Raw genomic sequence first — 14720 nt, 5'->3', positions numbered from 1 at the left:
AAGAGTTGAGGAAAACAAACAATGCATCAGTACAGGTCTTACTTCAATATGCTATAACCTTTCAATTCCTCAGTATCTAAACACTGTCACTTGATACAGCTGTTTATTGTGCATAACATGTATGCGTGTGTGTCAGTCGCTTTAGCTGGTTCAGTTCTTTGTGATCCCACGGACCGTAGCCTGCCAGGCTGCTCTGTCCATGGGATTCTCCAGGCAAGAATACTGCAGTGGGTTACCATTTCCTTCTCCAAGGGATATTTCCGACCCAAAGATCAAACCCTGGTCTCCCACATTGCAGGCAGATTCATTACAGTCTGAGCCACCAGGGAAGCCCAAATATGTTTTAAACTAGTTTTTAAATTTTTAATTAAAAAAAGTTTTATTGAAGTATTTATTGCTGTTGTTCAGTCACTTAGTTGTGTCCAACTCTTGCAACCCCATGGACTGCAGCATGCCAGGCTTCCCTGTCTTTAACTGTCTCCCAGAGTTTGCTCAGATTCATGTCCATTGAGTCAGTGAAACTATCTAACCATGTCATCTAACTGATTATTCTACTCTTATTTTCCTTGCTTGTAGTTACCCTTCATTAGCATGGTATTAGGGCTTCCCTGGTGACTCAGACAGTAAGGAATCTACCTTTCTGTCATCATCCTCATGGATGGGCTCCAACACTAGGGAAAAAAAATTTTATATACTCCAATAAAAATTGATTTTAAAAATGGAAAATAAATATGAGTAATCCTGTTCACTGCTCTGGCACTGGCTGACCATCTCGGTTGGGTTGGCACTTAGTGGTTTTCTAGAGGCAAAACTTTCAGCTTTATATTGAGACAGCCTTGAGCAAACCAAGGTGAGTGCCTTGAAATGCACAGACTGTGACCTGTGTGTGGCGGACATGCCACAGACGTGGCATGAAAAGGTGAACTCATGGAGCCCTGAGTGACCCCATGGAGCCCTGTCACTGACTGATTCACTTTTCATCCTTTTCCTGCCACAGATAAGAATGAATGCCTGAACAGCACAGCGTGCCCACTGACAGCCAGGTGTACTAACACCTGGGGAAGCTACTTATGTGTCTGCAATCCTGGGTTTGAGACACCTGCTGGGAGAGCTCACTTTACTGGCTCCAGAGGAACTTGCATAGGTAAGCAGATTCTCTGACGCCTTCCGGTGAAAATTTCCTCAGAGAAAGAGTTGAGGAAAACAAACAATGCGTCAGTACAGATCTGACTTCAGTATGCTAATAACCTTTCAATTCCTCAGTATCTAAACACTGTCACTTGATACAGCTGTTTATACATGTGCATAACATGTATGCGTGTGTGTCAGTCACTTCAGCTGGTTCAGTTCTTTGCGATCCCATGGACCGTAGCCCGCCAGGCTGCTCTGTCCATGGGATTCTCCAGGCAAGAATACTGCAGTGGGTTACCATTTCCTTCTCCAGGGATATTCCCGACCCAAAGATCAAACCCTGGTCTCTCACATTGCAGGCAGATTCATTATAGTCTGAGCCACCAGGGAAGCCCAAATATGTTTTAAACTATTTTTTATTTTTAATTAAAAAATTTTTTATTGTGGTATTTATTGTTGTTCAGTCGCTTAGTTGTATCCAACTTTTTGCAACCCCATGGACTGCAGCATGCCAGGTTTCCCTGTCTTTAACTGTCTCCCAGAGTTTGCTCAGATTCTTGTCCACTGAGTCAGTGATGCTATCTAACAATCTCATCTGATGATTCTACTCTTTAGTTTCCCTTGCTGGTAGTTACCCTTCATTAACATGGTATTAGGGCTTCCCTGATGACTCAGACAGTAAAGAATCTACTTTCCTGTCATCATCCTCATGGATGGGCTCCAACATTAGAAAAAAATGTTTTTTATTCTCCCATAAAAGTTAATTTAAAAAATGGAAAGTAAATACAAGTAATCCTGTTCACTGCTCTGACACTGGCTGACCATCTCGGTTGGGTTGGTGCTTAGTGGTTTTCTAGAGGCAAAACTTTCATTTTTATATTGAGACAGCCTTGAAGACACCAAGGTGAGTACCTTGAAATGCACAGACAGTGACCTGTGTGTGGCGGACATGCCACAGACGTGGCATGAAAAGGTGAACTCATGGAGCCCTGAGTGACCCCATGTCACTGACTGATTCACTTTTCATCCTTTTCCTGCCACAGATAAGAATGAATGCCTGGACCCCGCACTGTGCTCACCGACAGCCAAGTGTAAGAACACCCGGGGAAGCTACTTATGTGTCTGCAATCCTGGGTTTGAGACACCTGATGGGAGAACTCACTTTACTGGCTCCAGAGGAACTTGCATAAGTAAGCAGATTCTCTGACGTCTTCGGGTGAAAATTTTCTGAGAGAAAGAGTTGAGGTAAACAAGTGAAGGAAAACAATGCATCAGTATGGATCTGACTTCAGTATGCTAATAACCTTTCAATTCCTCAGTATCTAAATACTATCCTTTGATATGGCTGTTTATGTGTGCTTAACATGTATGTGTGCACACATGTTTATGAGTGCTCAGTCGCTTCAATCATGTTCTATTCTTTGCGACCCCATGGACTATAGCCCACCAGTCTCCTCTGTCCATGGGATTCTCCAGGCAAGAATACTGGAGAGGATTAGTATGACCTCCTCTAGGGGATCTTCCTGATCCAGGGTTCGAATCCAGGTCTCCTGCGTCTCCTGCTTTGGCAGGCAATTCTTTACTACTGAGCAGAGATGCATTCCAAATGTGCAGCTCCTGTTAAGGTAACACATTAAGACTCCCCCTAGTGGTTGCCAATTTATTCTTATTTTAACTTGTCTTTCTGACTTATATTGAAATATTGAAGCTTAGGGCAACTCAATTAAAAAACGAAAAGACAAATTATTTTATAAAAGAATAGAGACATATATATATATGTGTGTGTGTGTGTAACTAAAGCACTTTGCTGTACTCCTGAAACTAATACAACATTGTTAATCAGCTATACTTTTATATAAAATAAAAAGTTAAAAAAAATGAAAAGATAACCCACATAATAGGAGAAAATATTTACAAATGATAAGATGGACTAGGGATTAGTATTCCTCAGCAAAAGACTTGAATAGACATTTTTTCCAAAGAATAAATACAGATGGCCAACAGGCACATGAAAAGATGTTTAACATTGCTGATCATCAGAGCAATGCAATCAAAACCACAATGAAGTAACACCTCACACCTGTCAGAATGGCTATCATCAGAAAGTCTACAGATAAATGTTGGAGAGGATGTGGAGTACAGGAAACCCTTATACATGGTTGGTGGCATTTGTATAGTCACTATGGAAAACAGGGATTCCCTGGTGGCTCAGAGGGTAAAGAATCTGCCTGCAGTGTGGGAGACCTGAGTTCGATCCCTGTGTTGGGCATATCCCCTGGAGAAGAAAATGGCAGCTCACTCCAGTATTCTTGCCTGGAAAATCCCATGGACAGAGGAGAAGGCTGGCAGGCTACAGACCACAGGGTCGCAAAGAGGCGGACATGACTGAGTGACTTCACTTTCACTTTATGGAAAACAATATGGAGTTTCCTCAAAATACTAAACATAGGACTGCGATATGATCCAGCAATTCCACTCCTGGGTATATATCTGAAGAAAACAAAAATATTAATTTGAAAAGATACATTCATCCCAATGTTCATAGCAGTAGTATTTACAAGAGCCAAGATGCAGAAGCAATCTGTGTCCATCAACAGATAAATGGATAAAGAAGATGTGAGATATAGAGACAGACATAGATATACACAGAATGGAATACTACTCAGCCATAAAAAAGAATGAAATTCTGACATTTGCAACAATATGGACTAGAGAGTATTATGCTTAGTGAAATAAGTCAGACAAAGACAAATACAAGTAAGTATGATATTACTTACATGTGGACTCTAAGAAATAAAACAAATAGATATATAACAAAACAGAAACAGACTCACAGATATAGAGAACAAACTAGTGGCTACCAGTGGGGAGAAGAAGGGGGAGGGGCAAGATAGGGGTATAGAATTAAGAGGTACAGACAAGTATGTATAAAATAAATAAGCAACAAAGACATATTATATAGCAGAGGGAGATATACCCATTACTTTGTGATCATTTTAAATGGGGTATAATCTATACAAAAATATTGAATCACTATGTTATATACCTGAAACTAATACAGTATTATAAATAAACTATACTTCAATTTTGGGCTTCCCTGATTGCTCAAACAATCCGTCTGCAATGCAGGAGACCCAGGTTTGATCCCTGGGGAAGATACCCTGGAGAAGGGAACGGCAATCCAGTATTCTTCCCTGGAGAATTCTATGGACGGAGGAGTCTGGTGGGCTACAGTCCACGGGGGCACAAAGATTCAGATATGAATGAGTGACTAACACACACACAAACACACACATATACACACAAACACACACATATACACACAAACACTTCAATTGGCTAGCAGGCATGACAACCAGCAGGCATGACTGAGAAGCAGAAATCCCATAATAAAAGAAAGCTGGGAGCAAGTTGGAAAAAGGAAAAGTTGGGGAGGGAAATTTTCCGAATTTCAGACTGGGAAGAAACATTTCTGTTTTTCTTTTCTTTTTTTTAATTATCATTCTATTTCTAGGAATCAACCCTAGGTCCCCTACCCCAACCCAAGTTACATTTTCGGAAGACTATAAACAACAGGTATGTTTCCATCTTTGTAAATCTGTGTTTGGTGCCCACCACCAATATGTGGAAATAAACAGTAATTACAAATAAAATATTCTCTAGAGGGAATATCCTTAAATATAACATATAAAACAAGGGTTCAAATCAACCTCCCCACACCTGCCAGGGCACATATACTTAATGGTCTTTGGGGATAAAAAGGTGTTTCTTGATATTAATATTTTTGCATCTTCTCCTATTTCTTCCATATTTTGTTTTATCGATTGCTTTCTTTCTGAGCAACAATGTATTGTTTGGAGAATACATGGCAGCCATGAAGTGTTCTCAGTCAACACTAGTTCTGTACAGAATTAATTATAAAAAACACACCATCTGGGACTTCCCTGGTGGTCCAGTGGTTAAGATTCTGTGCCTCCAATCCCTGGTCACAGAACTAAGATTTCGCATGCTAAATGGCATGGCCAAATTATTAAAAAAAAAAACAAACAGTAAGCACCCACACCCCCTCAATTTAATCATCATTATGGTTGATATAATTTCACTGTTGCAAATGTTATGTGTTATTGCAAAGAAATCTTTCAAAAGTGACTTACAAAACAAATGTATGTTACATTGAGACAATATGGAAATCAATATTACACCCAAAAGATGAATTTTCAAAATTCAGTCCTTTGTTTCATTAAAAGTTATTTGCAGCTTGACGGAGAAGGCAATGGCACCCCACTCCAGTACTCTTGCCTGGAGAATCCCAGGGACAGGGGAGCCTGGTGGACTGCCATCTATGTGGTCGCACAGAGTTGGACACGACTGAAGTGACTTAGCAGCTAAATTGTCCAGTGTCATATAGAACTTACAGGACTTAAAAAACATGCCTTCTAGACCATTTAGGTTAAAGTGCACTTTTGGAAAACAGACTCTCTCTAGTCACAGTCAAGAATAAAGGTAAATGGAATATTACTTAGCTATAAAAAAGAACACATTTGAGTCAATTCAATGAGGTGGATGAAACTGGAGCCTATTATACAGAGTGAAGTAAGTCAAAAAGAGAAACACAAATACAGTATATTTACACATATATATGGAATTTAGAAAGATGGTAATGACGACCCTATATGCAAGACAGCAAAAGAGACACATGTAAAGAACAGACTTTTGGACTATGTGGGAGAAGGTGAGGGTGGGATGATTTGAGACAATAGCATTGAAACATGTATATTACCATATGTAAAATAGATGAACAGTGCAAGTTCAATGGATGAAGCAGGGCACTCAAAGCCGGTGCTCTGGGACAATGCAGAAGGATGGGGTGGGGAGGACGTGGGAGGGGGGATTCAGGATTGGGGGACACATGTACACCCATGGCTGATTCATGTTGATGTATGGCAAAACCCCCGCAATATTGTGTACTCCAATTAAAATAAATAAATTAATTTTTTAAAAAATAAATTACACACACACAAACCAGAAAAAACAGTAGAGTAGGAGGAGAATAAATAAAGCTGGGAAAAAAAGAATAAAGGTAAATATGTTATACAGATTGTTTTTATTAAAATGGAGAGTGGAAAGACATGTCTACATCATTATCTGTTATACACAAAGGTTATATAGAAATAAAGACTTTATATAAAATATATAAAAATAGAAATACATTTTAATATTTTGACTATTATGAATGGCATTTGATTGTTTCACTTCCATCCCCCAAAGTTGATATATTTGAATTGCCCCTCCTACAATTTTAATTTTCTCAGTGGGGGAAAAAAGATATTAACTTAATAGTTGGGAATGTTTAGGCATTTTTGACAGGTAAGCTCTCTAGAAACTACTTTTGAGAATAATGGGGTGGGTGTTGAACTGATTCATTCTTTTCAAATGGATACCCATTAGTCCCAAAACAATGTATTGAACTTTATTTACATTGTGTGTGTGTGCTAAACTCCAACAAGTGTGTTTAATTTTGCAGTCTTGCATTCACAGATATGTCAGAGTATTTCTCTGCCAGAGCCAACTGTTTTAATAAAGCTTCTGAGAACTTGAGAACAACCTCTGGATGCTTCTAACTGAATGAAAGCCAATGATATGTTTCTATTCTCTCCTTTTAGGTCACCACCCAGGACCCAAATAACACAAGTATTAGCTCTGTTACCATGATGACAAAAGGAGTACCAGAAGATAACAATGTCACACTTAAGTTACAGGTTTGAAATCATTCCCTGTTTCTGTGAATGTTTTCTCACAGTAGATAATTCTCCATCTTTTTCTTCCTCCAGTATGCCGGAAGGAATTAATTATAAGTTAGGTGGGACGAGTTCTTTTTCCTTTCTGGGTCTCCACATCACAGGAGAAATTCAAACCGCACGTGTAGATTTTTAACCTTATTTCAAGAGGTCTCTCCCTTCCTAATTTTCTGAAAATAAACATTTTCCCATATTGGATGACAATTGACTGTTTCTTCAGGGGTATACTAAAAAGCTGTAAGAGAAAGTACAAAGGCAGGGGAATTCAGCAGAAAAGCAAAGGTGAGACCAGGCAGCATGGGCACGTTCTCAGTCGCTCAGTCGTGTCCGACTCTTGGCAACCCCACGGACTATAGCCCACCAGGCTCCTCTGTCCATGGGATTTTCCAGGCAGGAATACTGGAGTGGGTTGCCATTTCTTCCTCCAGGGGATCATCTCCACCCAGGAAACCAGGTAGAAGGTGATGCAAAATCTAGGATCAGTGAATTAAAAACATTCAATTACTTCACAATGGAATGAAGTAAAAGTGTTAAGGTCTGAGTTTCTTCCTGCTTTGTTTAAACATTCGCGTCTTTTCCCTACAAACTGTTCCCTTCTGCTATTGAGCAATGGGAATAATCCCAGAGAAAGCTCATAGTTGTGGAAGCTTCGAGAAAGGTCTGGAAAATAAAATCTGTAGTCTTAGTTTCCTTTTATGATTTCCTCCTAGACAATAGCCATTTTCACATCCACTACTTTTTTGTTTATTCATATTTCATTCTTTTAAAAAAAATTTTATTGGTGAATCACACTCGGTTTTTTGTTTATTCCTAAGTATTCTATTCTTGTTTAAAAATTTTATTGGAGTATAGTTTATTGACAATGTTGTTAGTTTCAGGGGTATAGCAAAGACATTCGGTTATATGTATATATAAATATGAATGAATGAATATATTCATTCTTCTACAGCTTCTTTTCCCATATAGGTATTGTAGAATGTGGAGTATAGGTCCCTGTGCTGTACAGAAGGCCATGTTTTATATCCTGTGTGTGTTCATCCCAGTTTCCTAATTTGTCCCTCCCTGCATCCTGTGTTTCCCCTTTGGTAATCATTAGTTTGTTTTAGAAATCTGTGAGTCTGTTTCTATTTTATAAACGCACTCACAATTTTTAAATTTATTTTTTTCCGTTATGGTTTATCACAGGATAGTGAATGTAGCTCCCTGTGCTCTACAGTGGGACCTTGTTTTTTATCCATCCTTTGTATCATAGTTTGCATCTGTTAATCCCAAACTCCCAGTCCCTCTCCCAACCCTCTCCCTCTCGGCAACCACATATCTGCTCTCTACATCTGCACACTCACTGTTTGTATGGCAGGAAATAGCCGATTCTTTTGGCAACTTCAGCAACATCACCACCAAGCCATCTCAGGAACACAAGGAAGAAACTGCCCGTTTAGCAACACAGTATCTTCACAGAGTGCAGTCGGCAGCCTATGAAGCTGCCCTCAATCGACCCACAGGAGGAACGCTGAGGAAAGAGTCACAATTTATGGGTAAGCTGCGGTCATAGATACTCAGGCAGACTCTCAAACTTAATTGGGTTCAGGAAATGCTGGTTGAGCTACAATTTCATTGGCAGAAAACACCCTTCTCTTTCTTTACACTGGCAAAATCTGTGTATGAACTTGACATGAAATATCTTATTTCTCTTCAGAACCCTAAATTTGCATTGAATGAGGCTTGAAAGTTCATTTAACTGGACCATCCATTCATCTTTCAAGTCTAACCTATTTTTTTTTGCATTTTATTTATTTTTTAGTATAAATGTATTTATTTTAATCGGAGGCTAATTACTTTACAATATTGTATTGGTTTTGCCATACATCAACATGAATCCGCCACGGGTGTACACATGTTCCCCATCCTGAACTCCCCTCCCACCTCCCTTCCGATACCACCCCTCTGGGTCATCCCAGTGCACCAGCCCTGAGCATCCTGTATCGTGCATCGAACCTGGACTGGCGACTCGTTTCATCTATGATATTATACATGTTTCAATGCCATTCTCCCAAATCATCCCACCCTCACCCTCTCCCACAGAGTCCATAAGACTGTTCTATACATCTGTGTCTCTTTTGCTGTCTCACGTACAGGGTTATTGTTACTACCTTTCTAAATTCCATATATATGCATTAGTATACTGTATTGGTGTTTTTCTTTCTGGCTTACTTCACTCTGTATAATAGGCTCCAGTTTTATCCACCTCATTAGAACTGATTCAAATGTATTCTTTTTAATGGCTGAGTAATACTCCATTGTGTATATGTACCACAGCTTTCTTATCCATTCATCTGCTGATGGACATCTAGGTTGCTTCCATGTCCTGGCTATTATAAACAGTGCTGCGATGAACACTGGGGCACATGTGTCTCTTTCAATTCTGGTTTCCTCGATGTGTATGTCCAGCAGTGGGATTGCTGGGTCGTATGGCAGTTCTATTTCCAGTTTTTTAAGGAATCTCCACACTGTTCTCCATAGTGGCTGTACTAGTTTGCATTCCCACCAACTAACCTATTTTCATAGTGAATCTTTTGTGGCTGCATATACTGTCACTTTTAATCCAAGAGTCACCCTAGGGTTCTTAGGTACAAATCTTTATCAAGGATACACTGAAGGATAAAGCAGTCTTTACTCTTAGAATTAACAAGGCTTCCATGGGCATAAAGAGCACCTGGTAAAGTGTCTGATACCTAAAAGGATTTGTGCTGTGTACTTAGCCACTCAGTCATGTCAGACTCTTTGTGACTGTATGGACTGTAGCCTGCTAGGCTCCTCTGTCCATGAAATTCCCCAGGCAAGAATACTGGAGTGGGGTGCCATTTCCTCCTCCAGAGGATCTTCCTGACTCATTGAACCCAAATTTCCTGTGTCTCCTGCATTGCAGGTGAGTTCTTTACCTGATGAGCCATCAGAGAAGCACCCTAGAAGGATTTACTAATTGTCAAATAAATGAATGAATATATGAACAGAAAAGCTGTGGTGTTGTCATCAATTAGAGGATAAAATTCCACTTTAAAAAATTATTTTGTTGAAGTATAGTTATCCCCCTCACAACCTCTAAGTTTTCAGGCTCTTCTTTCCTGCTGACATCATGCATAAGCAATGATATCTCACTATAGTTTTATCTGCATGTCACTGATTACTGGTGGATTAGATGTCTCTATTTTATGCTGGCCATTAGGTTTCTTTTTTGTGATTATTCTGATTTATATTTTTTGTCCATTTCCCCTTATCCTTTTGCTCTTTGTCCATTGTGTTTTTGGTTTTTGTCTTATTGATATTTGGGAGTTCTTTACATATGATGGACCTCATTTATGTCTCTAAATATCTTCTGCCAATCTGTAGTTTGTTGAAAGGATATTTGAGTGGAGATGTTTTCACTTTTGATTTAATCAGATTTGTCTGTCTTAAAGAGGAGGTGAGGGACATAGCAAATGTCAGGGAGGCAGTTTGTGATGCTAATTAGAGTGAATAGAGTGGGCTTGGAGAGAAGGCAAGATTTGTGAGAAGACTTGAAGAAGAAGGAGTGAGCTGTGTGCATATCTGGGGGAGAATGATACTGGTCAGAGGGCTTGAGGTGAGCATTCCTGGTGTGTTGGAGGTACTTGCAGAGTGACTGAGGGTGACTGGACAAGGAACTGATACAAGGCAAGATCAAGCAGGGTCTTCCTGGGAATTGTAACAACACTGACTTTTATTCAGGGAGACCCTATCTGATTCACATTTTGAAAGGATCCCACTGGCTGCTCTGGGGGAACAATGAATGCAGTTAGATGACTGGGATGAGCCAGGAGACATCTCCTGGTGGGCCAGATGAAGTCAGTGCCCCAAATCAGACTCACACCAAGGTTGGTGTCTTTTCAGCAAAAGGTCTGGATTTGCTGCCAGGGTGCATGTGGAGTTTGAGAGAAAGAGAGAGTTTGGTGCTGAAGTTTAGTTTATTCAAAACAAAAGAGGCTGAAGAGTGAGTATGGAGAGATGAAGGGAAGAAAGATGTCTTATGATTCTTTTTTTAATTAATTTTTTTTGGAGTATGGTTGCCGTACAGTGTTGTATTAGTTTCAGCTATACAGCAAGGTGAATCAGCTACGTATCCTCTTTTTTTTTCTATTTGCTTCCCATTTAGGTCACCACAGAGCACTGAGTAGAGTCCCCTGTGCTAGAAAGTAGCTTCTCATTAGTTATCTATTTTATTTGTTGTTAGTTTTTAGTTGCAACATCGCATTCAACCCTTTGAGACCCCATGGACTGTAGCCTGCTAGGTTCCTCTGTCCATGGGATTTCCCAGGCAAGAATACTAGAGTGGGTTGCCATTTCCTCACCAAGGGATCTTCCTGACCCAGGGACGGAATTTGCATCTCTGGCGTCTCCTGCATTGGCAGGCAGATTCTTTACCACTGAGCCACCTGGGAAGCCCATAGTATCAATAGTAATTGACATATTGTTGTTGTTGTTCAGTCACTCAGTCATGTCCAACTCTTTGTGACCCCATGGACTGCAGCAGCCAGGCTTCCTTGTCCTTCACTATCTCCTGAAGCTTGCTCAAACTCATGTCCACTGAGTCGGTGATGCCATCCAACCATCTCACCCTCTGTTGCCCCCTTCTCCTGCCACCTTGGATCTTTCCCAGCATCAGGGCCTTTTCTAATGAGTTGGTTCTTCACATCAGGTGGCCAAAGGATTGGAGCTTCAGCTTCAGCATCAGTCCTTCCAATGAATATTCAGGACTGATTTCCTTTAGGATTGACTGATTTGATCTCCTTGCAGTCCAAGGGACTCTCAAGAGTCTTCTCCAACACCACAGTTCAAGAGCATCAGTTCTTCAGTGCTCAGCCTTCTTTATGGTCCAGCTCTCACATCCATACATGACTACTGGAAAAACCATAGCTTTGAGTATATGGACATTTGTTGGCAAAGTAATGTCTCTGCTCAATATGCTGTTTAGCTTTGTCATAGCTTTTCTTCCAAGGAGCAAGCATCTTTTAATTTCATGACAGCAGTCACTGTCCACAGTGATTTTGAAGCCCAAGAGAGTAAAGTCCATCACTGTTTCCACTGTTTCCCCATCTGTCTGCATGAAGTGATGGGACCAGATGCCAGGATCTTAGTTTTTTGAATGTTGAGTTTTAAGCCAATTTTTTCACTCTCCTCTTTCACCTTCTTCAAGAAGCTCTTTCGTTCCTCTTTGCTTTCTGCTGTAAGAATGGTGTGATCTGCATAAGTAAGTAAGTTCAGTCACTCCTTCGTGTCCAGCTCTGCGACCCCATTTACTGCAGCATGCCAGGTTTCCCTGCATATCCGAGGTTATTTATATATTGAATTTTCCCCTCCAATAAGAGACTCGGTACCCAAATAAAGCCAATAGCTTCTATGTGTCCACTCAAACTCCATCACCCAAATTCCAGTTTTCATCTGAAGCTCCTACAGTTGTCATTTTTTAAATTTAATTTTTATTTATTTTTCTGCCACACCATGCAGCATGTGGGATCTTGGTTCCCTGACCAGGGATCAAACCCACGCCCCTCGCATTGGGAGCATGGATTCCTAACCACTGGGCACCAGGGAAGTCCTTGTCATTGTTTTTTAATGAGATGGACAAGGAGATTATATTTTAAAATAAGTGTTTATAAGGATTTCCAACATTCATGCATATTTTCTGTTTTTTTAGTTATTGAAGCGCTGACCATCAAGAATGGTTGCAAAACAGAAAATGAGATAGTTAAATTACAGATTGAAAAGGAGACAATGGACATCGATTGCAGTGTTGTCACTGGAGGAGGAACTGGAGGTAACAGAAATTACCTAAATTATCTCAACATCTCTAGAATTGGGGGCAGGGGAAATTTACTCTTATTTTTTATTGAGTTATACTAACAATTAATACACAATATTATACTAATTTCATGCATGCATGCATGCTAAGTCGCTTCAGTTGTGTCCAACTTTTTGCCACCCTATGGACTATAGCCCACCAGGCTCCTCTGTCCATGGGGATTTCATGCCCTCCCCCAAGGGATCTTCCCGACCCAGGGATTGAACCCATGTCACCTGTGGCTTCTGCACTGCAGGCAAATTCTTTACCACTAAGCAGTACTTCTTTACCAGGGAAGCTCAATTTCAGGCATACAACAGGCTGATTTGATGCTTTTATACATTATGAATGATCACCTCACTATACAAAATTGTTACAATATCCTTGACTATATTCTCTGTCTGTAATTACATCTTTGTGACATATATTTTGCAGTTGAAGTTGGTACCTCTTAATCCTCATCACCCTTCTTCTCTCCATGTCCATTGCATATTTTCTCCTCTCGAAACCACCACTTTGTTCTCTGTGTCCATGAATCTGTTTCTCTTTTGTCTCGTGTTTTAGATTCCACATAGAAGTGAAAGCATGTGGGATTTGTTTTTCTCTGTCTGACTTATTTTACTAACATAACATCATACCCTCCAGGTTCACCCATGTTGCTGCAAATGGAAAGACTTCGTTCTTTTTATGGTTGTGTAATATTCCATCGTGTATATATACCACTTCTTTATCCATTCATCTATGGGAGGACACTTAGCTTGCTTCCATATCTTGACTATTGTAAAGTGCTGCTAGGGACAGAGGGGATATCTCTACTAGAATCCAGACATAGCCTTAACATCCTGCAAGTAGAAAGATTTTGGAATCTCCCCCATCTATTTTTCAAGGATGTATGGTCTAATAAATTAGGATTCAGAGTCCTACATTCCATATCTGACTCCTAAGAAACTGGCCAGATAACTCCTTAACTGGCAACACATTCTCCAGTCTCCTCCTCAGGTTCATTGGTTCTTTGCTTCCTTTCAGGTGCTGTGGTCTTTATTTCTTACAAGTCTTTCGGGTCCATCTTAGATGGCTCCTTTGTGTCTAAGGAAAACCTAACTCTTGATGAAAAGCTGGATCACTTTCAACTGAATTCCAAGGTGATAAGTGGCACCACAGGATGCAAGAAGAATTGTTCCCTGGCCAAACCCGTGAACTTCACGTTTCACCATATACAGGTGGGCAAAGTATCCACTTGTTTGAGCACTTAGAGATTTCTACTGATCATACCTATAAAGCTAGTAGTGAAAAAGTATGGCTTTTACAGTCAGTTCTTTCTGCCCAGGCTGATTTATCAGGAATTGCTGATGGAGATTTGAAATTCAACCCAGTCCTTGGTTAAGAGTTACTCCAAAAATTACATGATGGTAATTATTCCTTCAACAGACTAAAAAGTGATTTAAAAAAAACTGTAGCCTTATTTACTGTTGGGAAATGAACAAATAAACGTGACTCTTTACAATCCCATGGACCAGATCCAGCCAGGCTCCTCCATCCATGGAATTTTCCAGCAAGAATATTGAAGTGGGTTGGCATTTTCTCCTTCAGGGGATTCCTCCCAACCCAGAGATCGAGTCAGTGTCTCCTGCACTGCCAGGCAGATTCTTTACCACTGAGCCACCAGGGAAGCCCAAGATGTTCACAGTAAGATCTTTAAAGTAAAATCATCAAGTCATGTACTTTAAGTATGTACAGTTATATTTGTCAAGTATTCCTCAATAAAGCTGGAAAAAATAAACGACTCAACTTAAAAAATTAAAATACAGATGAGAGCTTCCCTGGTGGCTCCTTGGCAAATAATTCACCTGCCAATACAGGAGACGTGGGTTTGAACCCTGGTCTGGGAAGATCCCACGTGCCTCAGGGTAACTAAGCTTGTGTGCCACGACTATTCT

The 14720-nt window shown here is 40.2% G+C and overlaps 1 protein-coding gene across 3 annotated transcripts in view; it reads left to right on the top strand.

Annotated features, from left to right (window-relative positions):
* LOC133250780 (adhesion G protein-coupled receptor E3-like) overlaps window positions 1–14720 on the top strand; it is a 117612-nt gene that overhangs the window by 10437 nt on the left and 92455 nt on the right. For all 3 annotated transcript variants that reach the window (XM_061422422.1, XM_061422423.1, XM_061422424.1), the window contains exons 5-11: window positions 998–1144; window positions 2175–2321; window positions 4646–4707; window positions 6795–6890; window positions 8287–8464; window positions 12640–12759; window positions 13810–14003. In XM_061422422.1, coding sequence (XP_061278406.1) covers window positions 998–1144; window positions 2175–2321; window positions 4646–4707; window positions 6795–6890; window positions 8287–8464; window positions 12640–12759; window positions 13810–14003 — 944 coding nt within the window. The remainder of the gene's footprint in view (window positions 1–997; window positions 1145–2174; window positions 2322–4645; window positions 4708–6794; window positions 6891–8286; window positions 8465–12639; window positions 12760–13809; window positions 14004–14720) is intronic.

The sequence above is a fragment of the Bos javanicus genome, chromosome 7 (assembly GCF_032452875.1).
Source record: "Bos javanicus breed banteng chromosome 7, ARS-OSU_banteng_1.0, whole genome shotgun sequence".
Lineage (NCBI taxonomy): Eukaryota > Metazoa > Chordata > Mammalia > Artiodactyla > Bovidae > Bos > Bos javanicus.
The sequence above is the reverse complement of the archived record's forward strand: the minus strand, read 5'-3'. Positions and strand labels throughout refer to the sequence as shown.